Genomic DNA, 18,881 nt, shown 5'->3' with positions numbered 1-18,881 from the left:
GGCTTCAGCGTATGTGAGGTTGTGAGATGAGAGATCCGGGGAAACCCAGGGGAAATGTCGCCCCCCAAGATGCTTGCATTTTAACTACTAATATTTGGTGCTGAGTCACTAGGTAACCACGGGTGCACTTTTTCTGACTGTGCCTCTCCCTGTAACACCTCCTACTTACCAAGTCAACACCCTATGGATTGCCAAGTTCTTTTTCTGCTGGGGATGAGTCCAGCCCTGGATTCTGATGATTACAGCTCCCTGTACCCAGGTGGGCTCTTGGCCTGTGGACAGTGTTCTTTGTCCTCATAGATTCACTGTTAGCTGTAACGATCATCTGCACAGCAGAGCAAATTCAAGAATGTTAGGTGCAACGCTGTAGATCACAACATGTAAATTGCCACGTAGGTTTAGGCTGGCCTCATGTATAACTTTTTTAAAAAATATTTTTTAATTGATTTTTAGAGAGAGAGGAAGGGAGAGGCAGAGAGAGAGAGAAACATCAATGTGAGAGAGAAACATCTATCAGTTGCCTCCCATGTGCACCCCGACTGGGGATTGAACCCGCAACCTGGGCATGTGCCCTGGCCAAGAATCAAACCAGTGACCTTTTGGTGCATGGGCAACATTCAGCCAACTGAGCCGCACAGGCCAGACTCATATATAACTTTACCTCACTTTCCAAGCGTGAGCAGTCAGGTTTTCAGACATTACCCTGAATTGCCACCCCCAGCAGCCTCGGCCGTTTTGCACCCTTTGCCCCTACATGCTTTTGGCCAAGGCAGCTTGGCCCCTGAACTTCAGAAGCAGCAGTATCCTTGTGTCTCTGGGAGGGCTTTACTTGGATCCTTTTCCTTGTTACTGAGGTAACGGGTCTGATCGCTCGGTGGTGTGGTAGTGAAACCCCCTCTGCCGCCTGTTCCTGTGCCTGACCTGGTGGGTTGACGACAACACTGCCCTTTCCCTGCCACCTGCAGGGAAGGCTGAGTCGGGCCACCCAGGAGCAGAAGCACTTGTCCGAGAAGCTAAGAGAGGAGGCTGAGCAGAAGGAGCAGTTAAGGAGAATGAAGAACGAAATGGAGAATGAGCGCTGGCATCTTGACAAGACCATTGAGAAACTGCAGAAGGAGGTGAGGGAGCAGGAAGAGGCGAGAGAGTGGAGGGAGGAGGGAGCACGGGGAGGAGAGGGTGTGGGATCCAGCCCCTCTGGGGGCCTGATGAAAGCTAAGGAACCTGCATTATGTGAAAGCACAAATGCAGACCCCCTGGAACAGCTCATTGGGCTTGTTGAGAATCCCAGATACAGAGAAACAGGTCTAGACTATGCCATCCCCTCTGGATTCTCGGCTTAGCTGCTTCCCAGTTAGAGGTGGCTACACCTGGACAGCCCATGACTAGGTGCTTTGGAGGGTCTTTGGAGAGGCTGTAGGGGAAAGAGGAGGAGATGCGACCTGTTAGATGGACCCCAAAGCTAGCTCCCCGGCTCCAGATGGAGCGTGCAGGTGGGCTCACCCTGTGTCACTTCTTCCAGATGGCCGACATTGTCGAGGTGTCCCGCACATCAACGCTGGAGCTCCAGAACCAGCTGGATGACTACAAGGAGAAGAATCGCAGGGAGCTTGCAGAAATGCAAAGGCAGTTGAAGGAGAAAACCCTAGAGGCAGAAAAGTCCCGTCTGACTGCCTCAAAAATGCAGGAGGAGGTAAGGCCAGGCCAGACCAGCTCATGGTTCCACCTTTATTCAGAGTACCCTTCCAGACTGCACTTCTAGGAAGACTGGGGGTGGATTCTTAAGTCAACATCCATGCTTGATTCCTCCGTCTTAACGCTCTGAATGGTTACATGGGATCAATGGCTTGCTAAGGCACAACACACTCAGGGCCTCTGAGGTGAAATTGACAAGACTGTAACTTGACCATTTCCTTGATGAATCCAAGATTTTCTGCCTAAAAAGATTAGCTGCCATTTATGGAGCACCAGTGGTGTGCCCAGCTGTGTCCAAATGATTCATATGTATTAATGTTTTAATTTAGTCCTAGAACAAGGATTATAGTAACCATGGTGTTCTTTTTTTCTGCCATTCTTACAAAATACAGACTTTTATTGGAGTGGGAGTGGTAGACAAGAGTTTCAGAATAATAATAATGGAGACAAAAAGAAATCTTCAGGAATTTATGAGTATTGGAATTATTAAAACATATTTTTGGTTTTATAGTGAAGAATAATAGAACAAAGTAACCCAAATGTTAGTTCCCTTAAGTCTCGACTTCTAAAGGACTGAGAAACACAAAGGGAATGGTTTTGATTATTTTAATGGAAAGCCAAAGGCTCCGAAATGCACATACAGTGAATGCTGATTGCTATCTATGCTTCTCACCAGCTGCACGACCTTGAGCACATTACCCCAATTTTCTGAGCATCTGTTTGTTGCTCCCTCTTTAAAAATATACAAAATAGTGATGATTTAATAATTAACATGCAGGGCTAGATAGCAAAAAGTCTGTATATCCTGAATACTAACATTATTTTTATTCTAAGTCTTACTTTTTTTCATAAGCAGATCCAAGAACACTAAGATTCCACAGGAAAACATGTTTTTCTTTAAAAAACAAACTTTTAATATCTTTGATGATCAAAGAAAAGTTGCCCGCGAGTCAGTGTTAAGTGTGTGGAAGAACAATGGATACTTATTACAGACGTCTAAAACACGTCTGAAAGGATTCAGGGAGCACGTTCCCTCTGCTGCAGGGTCATAGGATACAGGAATCCAAAGAAAAACTGAAACTAGCTTATTGGCCTCACAGTTCTCTTTGGCATTAAAAACTCATTTCATTCTATAGGAGGTGAATGGAGGACTCCAATATTCACCAGGATAACAACAAACACCTGGTGTGCAGTTTTGATTTTAGAAAACCATAGTGTCAGAGTGACCCTTGCAAACTGCTTCTGTTGCTCTTTCTTCCCTCCTTCCTCCCTCCCTTCCTCATTCCCTCCCTCCCTCCCTCCCTCCTTTCCTTCCTTCCTTTTCTTTTAAAAAAATATTTTTATTGATTTCAGAGAGGAAGGGAGAGGGAGAGAGAGATAGAAACATCAATGATGAGAATCATTGATTGGCTGCCTCCTGCATGCCCTGCACTGGGGATCGAGCCCACACCCGGGCATGTGCCCTGACCAGGAATTGAACTGTGACCTCCTGGTTCATGGTTGGCATTGAGCCACTGAGCTACACTGGCCGGGCACTTCTGTTGCCTTTTCTATGACAGTTCTTCTGCTGGAGTCTTCAGATTGGAAGGAGCCTTAGTGATCTAGTCAGATAAGGAAACTGAGGTCCAGAGAGGGTAGTTAAGGTCAGATGGAGACCAATGTTGTCTATAAAAGGGCCCTAGTGAAGAAAAGGATTCCTCATGATGAAAACAAGATGGCCCTTCTTAGACTTTCTCAGTGCGGAAGCCCTGTGAGACTGTTTCCATTTGAATGGCAGACGGACACCTCATCATTCTGAAAGGAAATGACAGATACCCCGAGTCAAGCTGCTGAGCTCATGCAGTTAAGACAAAAGTGAATTAACAAGTGAAGATCACTCCGGATCCCTACAAACTCAAACTCCCTCTGTTCACCATGCCCCTGCCCCCCAATCCTAAGTTAAAAAAACAAACAACAAAACCACAAGGTCCACCCCAGATGCAGTCACACGCACCTCCTTTGTTTTGAGGGAAATAGACATTTTACTGATTTTGCCTTCGGTGTGGAGCTAGGGACGTTCTGATGCAGGTAATCTTTAGAGAATTAAGACAGAATGTATTATTGTTCAGTTTATCTGCTAAATCTCACTCAACAAAGGGCAGTTTTAACTCTGTGAAGACAGCAGGAGTAGGTTCAACAGTTATTTGCTTACTTGTGATTCCAGATGCTATACACTTAATGCTCTCATGCATGTGCTGATTAAGTGCTCTCAGTATGCCAGAGCCCTCGAGATGTCCCAGGCACATCCTGGTCAGGTGGAGGGATGTACTGGGCTGCACTGGGCATCTCGAAGGATAGCAGCCAGGAAACGCAGCCTGTCAGTCTTTCTGACTCTGAAACCTGTGTTTTTTTCTGGGAATATTTGATTTGATTCTCATAACAGCTCTAGGTTGGTTTTAAAATTGTTTCAGTGTTGCAAATTATTAGGACACCTAGGCACGGAGAGATTATATTTTTAAGACGTTTTGGGGGATATTTCGAATGTTCTGGAGTAGAGTGCACCATCTGTAGCCTAACCCTGACCCTTACCCTAACCCTAGCTCTAACCTTAATCTTAGCTCTAACCCTAACCCTGACCCATCATCCCTTTTTCATGGGACGATATTCCCTTGTGCTTTCACTCACAGTTTCATTTCACAGTCGTCTTCTCACTCAGTTTCCACCAAAACCAGAGTAGGTTTTCACCAGGGGAGGTTTTCATAGAAATGCCCGGTGATCCCATCAGCCACCAAGAGAGGAACACATATCTGAAAGTTTTCCCGCTGGTCTTCCTAAACGAGTCTAACCTATTGGGTCCCCTGACCCTCCCAAGATCATCGTTGGGGCTTTCCCAACTTCCCTGTGAAAAGCTCCCCCAAGCAATAGGATTCTGTCTTGGAGTTTGTCACTTGCCCTCATGTACGCCCTGAAGGAAGTAACCCCATGGTGCAGTCTTCCTAAGACTGTGCTTTCAACCTTCTCCAGGAGGGTAGGAAGTTGAGAACAAAACAGCCTCGGGCTTCACCAAATCGGTCCACACAGATGTTTCAGTAATGCCCAGTGTGTGAGGAGGTGGCTGGTCCCTTCCGGGAGATTCCAGAGAAGTGGAAAACCAGGCCCATCCCTGTGAATCAAACTCTTGTCTGTTGCAGCCTTCAAAGTTGTTAGCTCAGTGCCACCTTGTGGATGAAAAGAGCACTGTCAGTTATGACTACTGATTTTTCTTCTAGAGAACACTGATTTTCACCTCACTGGCATGTTTATGTTATTAGATTTTGTGCATGCAGGTTGCTTTGGAGGGTCATTATTTTTGTTTTTATCTCCCCCTAATTTTAAACCTCTATTGGAATGATGCTGATCCCGGTGGGCAAGCAGTTATCTGCTAGAATAGCACAGTGGCTTTCTGATTATGACCGAAGGGGAAAAATACCTCTTGCATTGCAACCAGTAATACATCCCTACAGATATGTGAATATTTAGTGCAAGAGTTTTACAAAACATTATTTGCTTGTACTCTACTCTGAGTATCCTATATAATAAAAGGCTAATATGCAAATTGTCCCCTCGACTGGGAATTTGACGGGAGTTCGACCAGGGGGCAGGGCCAGCCAGCCAACCTCTCGGGTCCCCTCCCCCCAGCCAGCCTGGCCCAATAGGCCCCAATTGGGGCGGGCCAGCCAGACCCCACCCATGCACAAATTTGTGCACTGGGCCTCTAGTTCTTTTATATTTAATTTTAAAATTCTGGTCAACATCTACTATATTAAATTTATAACCCAATGGGTTGCTACCTCTAGCTGGAAAAGCCCCCCCCCCCCTTTTTTTTATAGAAGAGGAAACTGAGGCCCTGAGTGGGGTGGCACTCACTCAGGCCTGCTGACCTCAGTAGTGGGGTCCCCCCGCTCCTCCTCAGGCTCTGCTTGCGCACTGTCAAGGGCTCCAGGCCCCTGATGTGCCCCAGCTGAACAACCCCTTCTCATTCTAGATGCGCCTGATGGAGGAAGAGTTGCGGGACTACCAGAGAGCTCAGGATGAGGCGCTCACGAAGAAGCAGCTCCTGGAGCAGACGCTGAAGGACCTGGAGTACGAGCTGGAGGCCAAGAGTCACCTCAAAGATGATCGCGGCAGGCTTGTCAAGCAGATGGAGGTCTGTGGGCCACCCGGGCGGCCAGGGCCTGCAGAGAGCGGGAGGGGGACTCACGGGAAGCAGCCTGCTTTTTATTCTCTCAACCAGCCAGACATTAGGAAGGCCATTTCTTATCTTTTGTATGTGCCCTGACCGGGAATTGAACCCACAACCTTTTTGGTGACCGGGAGGATGCTCCAACCAACTGAGCCACCCGGCCAGGGAAGGAAAGTCTTTTCTTGACCTGGGGAAGCATAGTTCATAGACTCATAGGGCATTAGAGCTAGAAGGAGTGATGGAAGTAACTGGTGTCCTCATTGCCTTGAAGGGGAAGCAAAACAGAACCCCCAAGAGGCTAGGTGCTTCCACACAAGGGCACATAGACAGTTCGTTTTCTGTGTGCTGCGTTGGGCTGTGCTGTTGACTACAAAGGAGATGAGACTGCTGCAGATCTGGGGAGGGGCCGAGCGGTGCCATGAGGCCAAACCGCCTACATCCTGGGGACACCCAGACCCCATGCTCCGTCTTGTTTGCCGATTTTGGCCCATTTTCCCTTACAGATGACCCAGCTTGGCCAAAGCTAGCAGCAAACTGGCTCAGTTCACTTTTGGATACACAGTATAAACACAGTCCAAGGCAGTATATCAGAACGTGCTCAACGGAGTCACCAGCTGGGGGTGATCTGTTCACAAGATGAAAATGCAACACATTAGGAAAGTGAATCAAGCAATAGAATCTAAATACGAACAGCCCACCAAGAATGGCAGGAAGAAACTTAATATCAGGCCACCTGAATTTATGGAAAAGAATAAACCTCAAGAATAAAGTCGACCCCAAACTAGAAAAACCCTCCATTCCCCCTCCCCCCATCCTACATCCCACATCCCAGTGAAATTTGTAGAGGGAGAAAGAGAGTTAAACATCCGCCTCATGGGATGAAGCGGGATCTATGGGAGAAGATAAAATTGTCAAGGTTTTGATGAAGGGCAGAGAGTGCTCAAGGCCACAGAGAGAGCTTAAATTTAAAATCAATGAATTCCTGATTCAACTTTGCAAATAAATAGAAATAACTTTTAAAACCTCCAGGGCGCTTAGTAGCAGTTCATATCCAGGGAGTGATGTTTCAGCCATTAAAGGCTTTATTAGAAGGGCCCTTTTTAGAGGCTGGGAGAGCCTGGTTAGTTTTCTAGGATTGCTCTGTTCTGCTGATGTCCTGGTTCTGATTTCATTAGGGGATGTCATTTTAAGGCAAGCTCCATGCATCCCCGTTAACCAGGAAGTAGTAATTCTAGGGCCCAAACACTTTGGTTGAAAGCAAGCTAAAGCCTCGTCAGGCAGTAGACTAAGAGCCTTTGGTGTAAGGACCCTGGGCCTGGCCCTCTGAGGGCTCGGCTGGGTTCTGTACTGAGCACGTGCTAGGCAGGAGGAGAGCCCTGGGAAGAGGTGCTTTCAGCTAAACATTGGGTTGTCAGGTCATCCCTTCTAGAATATTCTAAAAAAAAAAAAAAAAAAAGAGCATTGACTTTTGCTAACTCAAGGTCTGCAAGCAGTGGCATAGCTAAGCTTCGTCTGCCCCTCTGCGATATTTTAGGTATTTCTCTGTTAATTACAAAATGAATGGCTCTCAAGGGTCCACCCTGAGAGGCATACTGGAGGGGTATTTCCTCCCCTCAGAGCCAGCTGGCACGCTGTCTTGCGGTGATAGTATCTTGCCTCTTCCTTCACTAGCATTTCAGCTAATCCTCAGGACTCAAGAGCTCTCTCAACAAGGAGCATTTTCGGTAAACTCAGAAATCAGGTGGTAGGTAGTCTTATGTAAATGTGACCCTGTGGGTCTGTGGTTTCCCAACTTGAGTGAAACTGGCCTTGGAGGAGTCCACACCACTGAACAAATCGAAGGTTTGGTGCAGGATTCAGCTGTAGGTCCTGAGTTGGGCTTTGAGACTCTTGGCTAGTGGGAGAGAGCTGTCCAGGATCCCTACAGATCTCCGTCAGTAACAGGGAAGGCATGCACACACATTTAGTCATTCACACGATTCTGTGACTTTCCTTTTTGCCACTTAGAGAGGCACCCATAGCTTGCCAGTCAACTTAGACGATGGCAGAGACAATATTTATGTGCAGATGCCTCAGACTCTCCTGTTTAAAAACTCTCAGTGCTGGTTGCTTTTCTGTGTGTGTATGTGTGCGTGGCTCTGAGTTAACCCAGACATATGACAAATCGGCTGGTGGTAGTAGAAACATATGCACAAAGCCCACATCCCCAGTCTAGGTGAGGTGGTTTATGTTAAAAACCTTCTTTTTTGTACACAAAGATACTTTGCAATTCTGTTCTCCAAATGCTCAATGATGTTCCATTAGGAGCCAGCGAGGAAGGCAGAAATTACCCTTCTTCTGTGACGGTTCGTTTGGCAGAATGGGCCGTGCTGTCTTTATGTTACTCTGATGCAAATTTGGGACCGCAGAGCGCCACGTGAGGTTCCTTGGAAGCAAGAGGCAGGTGCAGAAAGGCTGTTACAGACTGACTCCTGCAAGGCTCTTGGAAACCCTGAGCAGGAGGAAGGCAAAACATTGTCTTGCGCGTGGAGTATTTAGAGGAATTTGCCTTGGAAGATATCTCATTTCCCACAGTAACTTAGATGCCTTAAGGTAGATCTTAGCGGTTATTGGTCCATAAGGAGGAAAAAGATTTGAAAGAGATGCACTTAAATATCCTCAGTGCTTATGTCAGGGTCTGGGGTGACATTTTTCTCCTTTAATGTGTTTTCTGAATGCACAATTACATTTTACAATATGAAAGCAATAAAACAGATTTAAAATACCTGCTTGGGCAGTATGAGAAAGAGACACATTCTTCCCCAAGCCCTAAGGACGCTCAGCTCCGACGTGCCCGGGGGGCTTCCTTCCCCAGGTCAGGGTAAGTCAGCGGGCTGTGTTTGTGTCTTCTTTCTCAGGACAAGGTGTCTCAGCTGGAGCTGGAGCTGGAAGAAGAAAGAAATAACTCGGATTTGCTGTCTGAGAGGATCACTCGGAGCAGGGAACAGGTACTGCGCATAGAGGGATGATGAGGGGGTTGTCCCACGTGGAAAAGGAAATGCGAGAGGTTTAACCGGATTCAGCTGGAGGAGGGGAGAAAGCTCATGCCTGTGGAAATGGTGGAAGAGTGCTTAGTCGTCACCATAGGAAGCTTCGAGGAGGGAGGTGTCATATATAACGGGAGGCGTAAAGCGGAAGTTTCCCGAGTGGTTGTGGATAACAGCCTATTAGCCATCATCACAGGCACAGTGCTTTCAGAGCTGAAGCTCTAAGAATCATTAGTTCAAGAGCAATTGTGGGAGATTCGGTAGCTAGCACTATGTGTGTGCAATGGAAAATCAATGATATGATGTAGACTTTTACTTTAAGGGCTTTGCACGCTAATTAGCAATATATGAACCTATGAGGCGTTCACAGTGCAATAACACTACCTTCCAAGTGAATGCTTTCTGCAGTTTAGAAAGGAGTTTCACTTACATTTGATCCTTACAGCAACCCCGGGGGCCAGCTGGGCACAGTTCACCCTGTCCTCGCACTGTAGGAAATGGAGCTAATTTTCCAGACTACACTTGGTGTAATGGCAAGACTTTTAGATTGTGTTTCCATTTTTAACTAAGGCAAAGTTCAGAGCGGTTACGTCACATCCTGGAGACGCAGTATCACCTCACTGGAACCTGGTGGCCCCGTCCCCACTGCCTGCCCAAGCACCTGGGAGAGAACGTGTGTAAATGTTAGGATTTTGAGAACTTCTGTTCACTCACTCAGCCTTTCATTTACGTGATGCCCGAGGATGCCTGGAGAAACCTCTCCTGGGACCTACTTTCAGTGACAACCGAGTTGTATGCCTTGCTCCTGAGGATGGTGCCGGGGAAACTGGACATAGACATTTAGAAAACTCTCCACCTCTTGATTTGCTTTGGGCACGGTCTTAATTAAACAGTGCCAACAACACCTAAAAGCCTTGGGTGATGCTGGGTAAAATTTAGGAAATTATCTGTATAAAGGATTGACATAAAACAATCTGAAATGCAAATTAATTTTTGCAAAATCTTCCTTCTCCCAAGAAGCACTTTCCTCTGATCTCTCTTACACCTTTTCACGTTCACCACCTTCCCCCGTCTCAGGGTGACCAAGAACTGTGGTTCCGATGCTGGGGGACAAGTGCCATTCTGAGCTGGCAGCCTCTGCTCAAGGCTGGAGGGGAATCACTGGCTTCTTTTCCATCTGCCATTGTTTCCCCGTTAACCGGTTCTCTGCAAACCAGCAAGGTGGTCACACTATGCTGCTCCTGAGGGTGACGCAAGTTCCAACCGTAGGCTCCATCCCCCTCCGGCGGAGCTCAGCTTCTCTGGCAAGTTCCAGTGCTGTGCTAGCGGCCTTCCCCTGGGGGATGGCCTCCCTCCAGCCCGAGCTGCAGCAGTTTAGAGAAAGATCTTCATGAAAACCTGAAGGCCAGATGGAGAGCCCAACCATGACCTTTGCGCCCTCATAGGCTCTTAGAAAAAATTTATAAATGTTCTCACTGGTAGAAAAGCTGTTGTGTTACCCAACCTGGCTAAGTAGCCACATTACCACAGGGCATTTCGGGATCTGCTAAGCATTTATGATGAGAGAAGAAGTGGCCATAACTTTGTTTTGCAAATGCTTCTTGTGAGCTATGCAAGGAGGAATGGTGGGAAAGCATGCCATCCTGTCAGTAACCAGGCAGTTAGAACAGACTTCCAGGCCCATGGCTTACACCCAAAACAAAACCAGACAGACTGACCCAGAAGGAGGTTGCCTCCCTTGGTTCAGCTGATGGCCCCACCCTCAGAAATCAACCCCAGGAGCAGTTTGCTTTTGGCGCCTTGTCACTCCTCTCTGGGAGCTCTGGGGCCCTGGGGGGTAGAACTGCTCTCCATGACGTGGTCATGGTTGAAAATATTTTCACTGAGCCAAGAACTTGAAGTAAGCCCAGGGAGGATGTTACGGGAACTAACTTGATCTGGGAAGAGCCCTGGGCTGCTCAATATTTGTCAGATTTCTGGAGGTTGTCCTAATTTCTAACATTGAAATGCTGTGAGGTCTTCTAAAACCCAAAGTGTCTGAGTCACCCCCTATTCCCTCCCTGTAGCTGAGTTATATGCCCGAAGAGATGAGTTTCACAGTCTCTAGCCGCTTTGCCCTATTAGCTCTCTTTCCTCTTCTATTTCTCTGTTCTTCCTGCACTCTCTGAGGTAGGGAGGGCGAAGCCTGGTGTTGGTTATAAGTGGAAAAATGGAACATCATGTTCAAATTGAGGTAGGACTTGCTAAAACAACAGCTAAGCAAACCCCTGAGATAAAGTGATGTCTCCTGCCCCAGTGCCCAGGGCCTCTCTTCCGGCCAGGGTCGCCTCGGGTTTGTGAGGAAGGGCAGAAATGGGTGGGCCAAGTACCCGCCTCACAGGAAAGTGCTCCATTCTTAGTCAAAGTCAAAGTGAGACTTATGTCTTGCCCCTGAAAGTAAAAGCTCTGAGGAGAGGGGCCTGGGTGTAGGCAGTTGGGCCCTAATTTTGAAGCTGTTTCAATCCACTTAGGTTAACCTTTAGGGCCATGTGCCTGAGCCTTCCTGCCAGAGTCAGAGAAACGGGAGACGTCCAGACCTAACACCCCTTCTCCTCAGATGCTGACCTGGGACACCTTAACAGGAGATGGGTTGTTATCGCCAGCCTGATTTTTATCATCGAAGCTGAACCCTCAGCAAACTCTAGGCACTGAAAAGGGAAGGCGTGGGGAATTTTATTTTTTTTGGATGTTCTTTCTTTAAATTTAAAAGTTTATGGCTCTTCTTAAACTCTACATTCTCAAAAGCTCCTCCTCTGACTCTTTACTTCCCTCAAATACCTCCCATTCCTTTTCCTAGTCTTAGTGATAGGGCTCAGGTGAAAAGGCTAGAAAGAAAGGGTTTCCAGTAATATTAGCAAATGGCCAGCCTCTTTCACAGAATCTTAGATCTGGCAAGGACTTTGGTGTTCATCTTGCCAAACTTCTTGTGCAAGACAGGAGAGATCTGAGGCCCCACGCCACCATGATCTGGCCAGTTAGTTACAGAGTGGTCTGTCTTAGGTCTCTGGATTCCCAAGACAGTGTTCCATCTAACCGTGTCTAAAATATGATAGACACCTTCTGTGTGAATGGCATTGCAGTAAATGAAATAGATACCTACTATGTGCATGGCATTGCAGTAAATTAGACACCTACTGTGTGCTCGGCATTGCAGCAAATGTGATATAGACACCTGCTGTGTATATAGCATTGCAGTAAATGTGATAAACACCTACTGTGTGCATGGCATTGCAGTAAAGTGTGAAATTATCAAAAGTATGTCCTGTCCTTGAGGTACTGTAGTTTGTTTGAAGAGATGGTGCATGTCTGAAAAATGGATCTAACAAGAAAAAGCAATAGATAACTAAATGCCAAGTGAAGGGTTCAGGCAGGTAATGAGGGAAAGACCATCATAATAAGACTGTGGAAGAGTTTTTAGAGGAAGGTGGACCCGGAGTTATCTTTGAAGAAAGGGTATGATTCAGACAAACTAAGAGGAGTGGGAAAGGAATCCTAGAAAGAACGAATGGTGTGAACCAGGGCTGGGAGGTAGGAGCACGAATAGACGGCTATGGCTTGATCAGGGTTCTGGTTTCCTCACAGGATTAATAGGACCAGTAGGTTGAGAGTTTTGGATGGACTCTATCCTGACAGCACTGGGGAGCCACCAAAGGTTATTGAACAGAACAGTGCAGCGTTCACAGGGATCTGCGAGTCATGTGGCCGGGGTTGGGGTAGGACAGGAAGGGAGACCTGGAGGGGCCTCAACTGGGCTCTTCTGAGGGACAGAGGACAGGAAAGGCAGCGTGAGATCAAACATCCTATCCTTCCCACGTTGTCCCCTCTTTCTCCTGTATGCATCTGGTGCTCAATCAATGCTGGCCACATTATTTCTGAATTTCCAGCCTTCCTAAGACCATTGTTTCCCGTATGTGCTTAGGATATCATTGTTCAAACTGATGCATTCAGGGAATCCTGAGAGTTTTTCAAACCTTTGCATGTTCAGGTTTTGTTTTGAAATCTGACTAGCATGAAGGAGAGGGATGGGTTTGGATTTGGTGAAATGATTTCTTTTACAAAACAAAGATGAGTATTTGTTTTCTCACCCAAATACAGTTTCACCTAATACAGGGAGTGTTTCTGATTGACTTAACTTTGAAGGAGAATTCAGTTAAATAGAGGTGTGTTACTGGCTTTGCTCTGTTTAAATCTAGAGAATCCTTTTTTTCTCTTCTTCCTCCAAGGCCATTTTTGACAGTTACCACCTTACTGAGGATTCCCCAGGTGCTGGGTGCTGTGCCCGGGCCTTGTGTTGGCTTTCAAGCACCAGAGAGGCCAAGGCACTACCTAGGGCAACGGTTCTCAACCTGTGGGTCGCGACCCCTTTGGCGGTTGGAAGACCCTTTCACAGGGGTCACCTAAGACCATCCTGCATATCAGATATTTACATTACAATTCATAACAGTAGCAACATTACAGTTATGAAGTAGCAACGAAAATAATTTTATGGTTGGGTCACAACATGAGGAACTGTATTTAAAGGGCCAGAAGGTTGAGAACCACTGCTCTAGGGTCACACAACGTGTAAGAGGCGGAGCCAAGGTTTGACTCCAAAGTCGACTGCCTCCCACCTGTTCCCATCACCCCAGCACCAGACTGTAAGAGTAACCTCCCCCAATACATTTGGGGTCTCTGTTCCCAAGTTAAAAAATCATGCCATGCAGTCTCTTAATATGGCTGAAGATTTATGTTCACCTGTTCCTCTCCTCTCTCCTCATGAGTCCAGGACCATGGCAAAAAGAGGCCTTGCTTGGTGTGTTTTAAATGAGTTCGCTGTTCTAGCTCCTGGGCACTGCTCTGTCATCGCTGTGGCTGAGTGCACACAGGTAGCAGTGAGCTGGACCTGAATGGAGAGACGTTTGCTTGGCCGCGAAGCAAGGATGACCCAGCCCAGTGGGAAGACGCTTCCTCCCACCCAGGCAGCTGGCAGACAGGATGAAATAGACCAACTTGGGAGCTTCCAGGGGCTGCTCTGTTGCCTTGGCAAAGTCTCGGGCTTCTGCAGTCACCTCAAGGAACTGCTCCCCAGTGCCGGCCCCCACCTGCTCCTTGGTCTGCACCAGGGGTGCAGCCACCAGGGTAGGGGACTGGGAAATATAGGGCTCCTTCCAGGCAGGCAGTGAGTGAGAGATCAAAACGGGATTTCATTCTTTCTTTTCATTAAAATTATCCTATTCCCAGAACTGCCTCCTATGATATCAGCTGTTCAAAACCCTAATGTTTACAGTTGGTTTTGGGTTAATGATCATTTTCCTTTCTGGTGACTGAGTATCATTTTAATACCAGCGAGGAGTGCGGGCTCACCAGCCTTTCCCGCCCAATGGTACACACAGGTGATGGGGTTAAATATTGTTATTAGCAATCCTAAGTACCTCTGGCTTTTCATTAACCCAGAAGGCAGCTGCTTCTAATCCCGAGAGCTGGCCCAGGTCACGGGTGCCTCCGCCCTAAAACCCATTGGCATGCGATGCTGTTATTCTGATCCCAGTGCTCAGGGTGCAGCATTCGCGCAGCCCAGCTATGATGAACGGCTGCCTCCAGCTCCCGTTCCGGTTTTAATTTGACGGGAGAGTTTTCACTTGGTCTATTTAATATAGCTGATGGGTAAACAGCACGTGAAGCGCGGAGCTTATGTAAACCTGTTTTCCCGGCCTCAGAGTCACTTCCCTGTTCCAGAGGAGGAAACTGGTGCGGCTGGAGGCTGCTGTTGTCTTGCGTGTGGGCTCGGGAGATTTGGAATATCCCAGTTCCTCGGGCCGCTCCTGGGGGCCCCGGGATCTGGCGTCTGGTCCAGCCCATCCTTGGGAACATTACCCGTAACATCACATGACGTGCCTTGTACGAGGCTCCGCATGGCAGGTTTATTTTAGGATTTAGTGTCGGGCTGTCCTTTGTGAAGAGTTGCAGGAAGCCTATCACGTTTGCCAAAAACCTGGGTTTCCAAAAGCCTCAAGAGAAATGGGCCGCCTGGTTCTAGGAACTGTTAGGTTTTATGGCTACACATGTGTTCCTTCCCCTTCTACACTCCGATCTACCTGATACTTCCATTTTCATAGCCATCTTTGAGGGGCTGAGCGGAGAGAAGTATTTATTGTTTGTTTTGTGTTTTTCTTTGGAGAGGCGCCCTCTGCCTGGGCTCTCCGCGAGGGGGGGGGGCGGGGGGAGGGGGTCTGGAACCCGTGGAGGCCCCCCCCCCCCCCATGCTGCTCCCCAAGCTCCTCTCCCCCGCAGGCCCGCTTCCTGGCGGGTCCAGAGCTTTCAGTCCAGGCCACTGGGGGAGCACGACCTGGCCAGTGGTTTGACCTCGCAGGGTTTTTCCTGAACCCCGCCCTGGCCCAGTGCTGCATGCCTGCTCTGCGATCCTCGAGTCCCTCCTCGTAGACATGGCTTTCTCTTGGGCTCCGAAGTCCTCGCAGAGCTCCCCCTCTTTGTAGGGGCTGCTTTTCCCGAGAGCCCTGGGCCTGCAGGTTTGCTGAGAGGGAGAAAAGGAACGTAGGACTTTCCGCCAGAAAGCCTGGACTAGAATCCCAGATTAGAACTCCACCGATTCCGAGCCATCCACCTGGAAGTGGGGGTGACCGCATCCGCCTCAGAGAGTGCGGGAGGATTAATGGGCTCCCAGCAGGCACTCCCAGTCGCTCAGCGCCTGTCTCAGGGCCTCTTCCCCTTCCCCTTCCCCTTCCCCCTTCCCTTCCCTTCCCTTCCCGTCCTTCCCTCCTCGGCCCTGGCCCTCGGGCTGGAGCACAGCTGCGGCAGTCACCCGACCTCCAGAAGCAGATGCTGTACAGCTGCAACGAGACCCTTGCCTCTGCGCTGCCGGCCTTTTATGGTCTCTCGGCGTTTTGTGGCTTCACATCCCACAGCAATGAAATTTCTAAATTTCTTTCTCTCTCTCCAGTTCTTCCTTATCCCTTCACTTTTGGGAAAATAACCTCCCTCTCCCTCCTTCCCTCTCTCCCTCCCTCTGAGCCAGAGGAGCCTGCCGCCACCCCCCCCCCTTCAAGCCCTGAGTGCAGGGCCTCTCCCCTGCCACCCCCTCCGTGCCCTCTGGCTGAGGCTCTCATCTTGTCCCCCCACGGGGTTCCAGAGGGAGGGGTCTCCCCCTCTTCCTGCCCAGCGCCTCCCCACCTCTGCAGCCTGGTTCCCTCTGTGCTGAGCCTCCCAGAGAGAACTTCTTGCCCAGCCAGGTGCTTTCCCGCTCCCTCTGCTTGACCTACCTCAGTCCTCGCCCCTCTCCGCTTTTGGGACTGGACGGGTCGTGTCCTGGTTTTCTCTGTCTCCCCTAATGGGGTGGAGTGGGGAGGGCTCCCCAGGCACGGCTCCGGATCCCCCTCCTTCTTCATGCGTTCTCCTTGGTGAGCTCATCTGTCCTGTGGCTTCATGTGGCGCCACCCCGTCTCCACACCTGCACCTGCAGCGCTCCTGGACCTGCAGGGTGGTGGGGACAGTAACTTACCTACTTCCTGGGTGCTGGGTTAAATGAGTAACACTGTCACACTGCTCTAGACTTACTTTAGTAGGTGCAGTAGAGGTGTTCGCTGCTGCCACCTGTGTGTGGGCCCCGTGTGACGGCCCCTGTCTGCCTCCCCCTGATCTCTTAACCTGTGCCCCGATGTTGCCATGACAACTGGATCCTTCCAACTCTCCCAGCAGCCCCTCCTCTCTCTGACCTCCTGCTCCTTCTCATCGGGGGTCCCCGTTTAGAAAGCCGCAGTTCCTCTCCTGCCCCCTTCCCCACCCTGCCTGACACGGACACTCAGTTAGGTCCCAGGTAGGGTCCCTTTCTCTGGAGAATTTGCCTGGCCTCTATGTCTGGCTTGTGGCCACTGCTGTGCACCAGCACCCTGCCCTTCCCATTGCAGTGACACTGACCAGGACGAGCCCGTTTGTCCCCCACGAGGCTGTAATCCGGGTGGGTGCTCTGTCAGTCTCTTTGTCACAGTGTCCCAGGGCTGACAGTACAGTCTGAACAACCAGATGAACCCACCCTGTGGGGCGCGGGTACAGTGTTTTGTCCGGGTTCAAGCCTCGGACTAATGAAAGGACAGGGTCCTCTCATTGCCACGTGCAAGCCCCAGCTGGAGGGCAGGGCCCTCCCAGCACAATTATAGCCAACAGCTGTGGTTGTAAGCTTGAACCTATGGTCTGAACACATAGCCCCACGTGCCTTGTGATAGAGTTCGGGTGCATGTAGTTGAGTGGGGTTGGAACTCATGAGAATGCTGTAAACAACGTGATCACACCCCTGCTTTGCCTCGTGGCATCTGCTATAAAATAAAGACATGGCTTGTGGGCGCTGGCGCTGTCTCCTCATCAGGGAGCAGCGTCCCACCGAGACCCAGCTTTCATTCTCTTGTCTGTCTTTTCTCAATCCTTTCACCCCCCACTCAGGATCACCCTTGGCTGTGCTGGCTCAGCACAAGTGGTGCCCGACCAGGGACTGAGTTCTGGGACCAGGGCCTGAGTTTTGGCAGTAACAAGTGACGCCCGAGCAGGCCCTTTGGCCGTAACACCAGCCATCCTTCCAGGCCACCCGGTGCCAGCACACAGTGTGTGCTCACAAACACTCACCTCTCACCTGGACAGAGCAGGTCTGTTCTGGGGGCCACTCCTGAATGTGTGGAGAGCCTGCGGATGGAGGCAGGGGCCTCTGGCTTCCTCAGAAGGGGAGCTGCCCAGCACCCCAAAAGGGGGAGGATGCTAACATGTGCTTTCACTGTTGTAGGCCAGCTCCAAGGGCCTCATAGGAGGGCCACTGGTCTGGTCTGTTAATTACTTCCCATCACAATGCAAGTTTACCAGGTGGGGACAGGGTGAGCTCATCTTTTACTCGCCAGGGAGCCTGTCCCGGTGGTGAAAATCCAACTGGAGGCCAGGCTGTTATAAATGCTCCCCAGGTCGTTTTAGGAACTAGAAGTCTGCCTCCCAGAGGTGAGATGACCAAGGTCACAACAGGGGAAGGGAAGCTAGGCCACTGGTCTGGTCTGTTAATTACTTCCCGTCACAGTGCAAGTTTACCTGTGTCCTCAGTGAGGCCCGGCCTGTGCCCAGGGCTGTGAACAGAACACTCTCTCCCGGGGGGCACGTCATGGTCCCGTGGCCCAGCCATGCGGACGCCCTCCCTGCGTGGTGTCGTCGGCTGGCTCAGCCACGCTCGGAGTGGGGCTGTGAGCCCGCATTCGTTACCGTGACTTTGTGCTCATACAGCAGTTACAGGCATCCTCCGGCACCCCTTCCCACCATGTGACTCCGAGGGCTCTGGGCCGGGAGGAGTGGGAACGGGCCGCAGGTGAGTTTTACCTGCTCTGCCCGCTGACCCTTGGCATGGCTGGCACTGTGCCCTGGTGTGCACAGCCCGGAGGGGACTGCCTGCCTCCCCAAGTCTTGGGTTGTATGTGGCAGCTGTAGTTGAACCATAGGTCTGTTTGAAGCCCTTTCACTGAGTTGGGTGCAGCGGTTCTCAACCTGTGGGTCGCGACCCTTTCACCGGGGTCGCCTAAGACCATCGGAAAACACATATATAATTACATATTGTTTTTGTGATTAATCACTATGCTTTAATTATGTTCAATTTGTAACAATGAAATTGGGGGTCACCACAACATGAGGAACTGTATTAAAGGGTCGCGGCTTTAGGAAGGTTGAGAACCACTGGGAGAAAGCTGGTGGCCTGGTGGGCAGTGAGCAGCGGGTCCGGCCCAGGTCCTAGTCCTGTTTCCTCCAGCATGTGTATAACTGCCCTGGGCCTCCCTGTCCTCTGCTGGAATGTTCTGGGCCCCCATGACCTGAAACTCTGCCGGGAAGAAATGCAAAAATGTGAGCGTTATATTATTTTTACTTTTTGGACCACAAGGGTACCCTGTCACTCATGGGTAGAGTCCCAG

The 18,881-nt window shown here is 49.6% G+C and overlaps 1 protein-coding gene across 4 annotated transcripts in view; it reads left to right on the top strand.

The window, feature by feature from the left end:
• The window catches only part of CGNL1 (cingulin like 1), a 154,896-nt gene that overhangs the window by 127,346 nt on the left and 8,669 nt on the right, over positions 1–18,881 (top strand). For all 4 annotated transcript variants that reach the window (XM_059700025.1, XM_059700043.1, XM_059700016.1 and 1 more), the window contains 4 exons: positions 966–1,118; positions 1,520–1,690; positions 5,696–5,857; positions 8,791–8,880. In XM_059700025.1, coding sequence (XP_059556008.1) covers positions 966–1,118; positions 1,520–1,690; positions 5,696–5,857; positions 8,791–8,880 — 576 coding nt within the window. The remainder of the gene's footprint in view (positions 1–965; positions 1,119–1,519; positions 1,691–5,695; positions 5,858–8,790; positions 8,881–18,881) is intronic.

Source organism: Myotis daubentonii, chromosome 1 (genome assembly GCF_963259705.1).
Source record: "Myotis daubentonii chromosome 1, mMyoDau2.1, whole genome shotgun sequence".
NCBI lineage: Eukaryota > Metazoa > Chordata > Mammalia > Chiroptera > Vespertilionidae > Myotis > Myotis daubentonii.
The sequence above is the reverse complement of the archived record's forward strand: the minus strand, read 5'-3'. Positions and strand labels throughout refer to the sequence as shown.